At 45.1% G+C, this 972-nt stretch overlaps 1 protein-coding gene across 1 annotated transcript in view; it reads left to right on the forward strand.

Annotated features, from left to right (window-relative positions):
* LOC102871467 (microtubule-actin cross-linking factor 1-like) overlaps nucleotides 1-966 on the forward strand; it is a gene marked incomplete at its 3' end in the record, with an annotated part of 301,457 nt that extends 300,491 nt beyond the window's left edge. Inside the window, 2 exon segments of the mRNA XM_006886487.1 lie at nucleotides 4-95; nucleotides 881-966. Coding sequence (XP_006886549.1) covers nucleotides 4-95; nucleotides 881-966 — 178 coding nt within the window.
* Nucleotides 967-972: the final 6 nt, after the last annotated feature.

A 972-nucleotide genomic window follows, 5' to 3' on the forward strand; every position in this document is an offset into this window, starting at 1 on the left:
CACACCAACTTTTCATTCTAGTCGAACATCCCTTGCTGGTGATACTAGCAATAGTTCTTCCCCGGCCTCTACGGGTGCCAAAACTAATCGAGCAGGTAAGTATCTACCCTGCACCTCTGGATCAAGGTGGGAGTGAGAGGAAATGGCCAGGACAGGAACTCAGAAAGAACAGTCTGTCAGATATACTTCACTTGCTTCCCAAGAAGCAAATAGTGAGACCAGCATTTTGACATGATCACCAGAGACACCTGCCAGATATATGATGGCATGTACCACTGCATGCTGTAACCTTGCCATCAAAGAGCTGATTCTTCCACAGGTGAACCTACCTGTCCTTGATCAGAACTTAGCTATTTGAGAGAATGTGAAAGGAGGAAAATGCTTTTTGGCAGTTAGCTAATAGTTTTTGCAGCAGTACCCCCTATTTATTAGCCCACGCCCTGGCTCTGATTGTCCTCATTTCACTTCTGTTCTGAATCTGCCTATGAATTACCCCAGCTGGCTTAGGACAGGGCAGGCTTCAGAGCTGTTGTACATAGGGCGTTGTGAGTCGCAGGTGACTCGACAGCACATAACAACAACGGTATCAATTATTCATGGTAAAATGAATCCACTTTGAGGCATGTAAATGAATATTGCTACTGATAGAAGTTTGTTTCTAATCCTTAGGAAGTAGACTTCTCCAGTAGAACCACAAAGCAAGAAAAGGGCTCCAGTAGAACCACAAGGCAATCACTGTGTAGTTAAGGAAACCAGGGTCCATGGTCATAGCATATCAGGTTAATAGGATCAGAACTTTGGTCTCTTATTCTTTGTTTTTCTATCCCTTTCTTTCTGTTAAATCTGCTAAATTTCTGTTAAATTTATTCTTGAATTACAGACCCTAAAAAGTCAGCCAGTCGCCCCGGGAGTCGGGCAGGGAGTCGAGCCGGGAGTCGAGCCAGCAGCCGGCGAGGAAGTGATGCCTCTGAC

Source organism: Elephantulus edwardii, unplaced genomic scaffold, assembly GCF_000299155.1.
Source record: "Elephantulus edwardii isolate Elephantulus edwardi_28Jun2011 unplaced genomic scaffold, EleEdw1.0 scaffold00049, whole genome shotgun sequence".
NCBI lineage: Eukaryota > Metazoa > Chordata > Mammalia > Macroscelidea > Macroscelididae > Elephantulus > Elephantulus edwardii.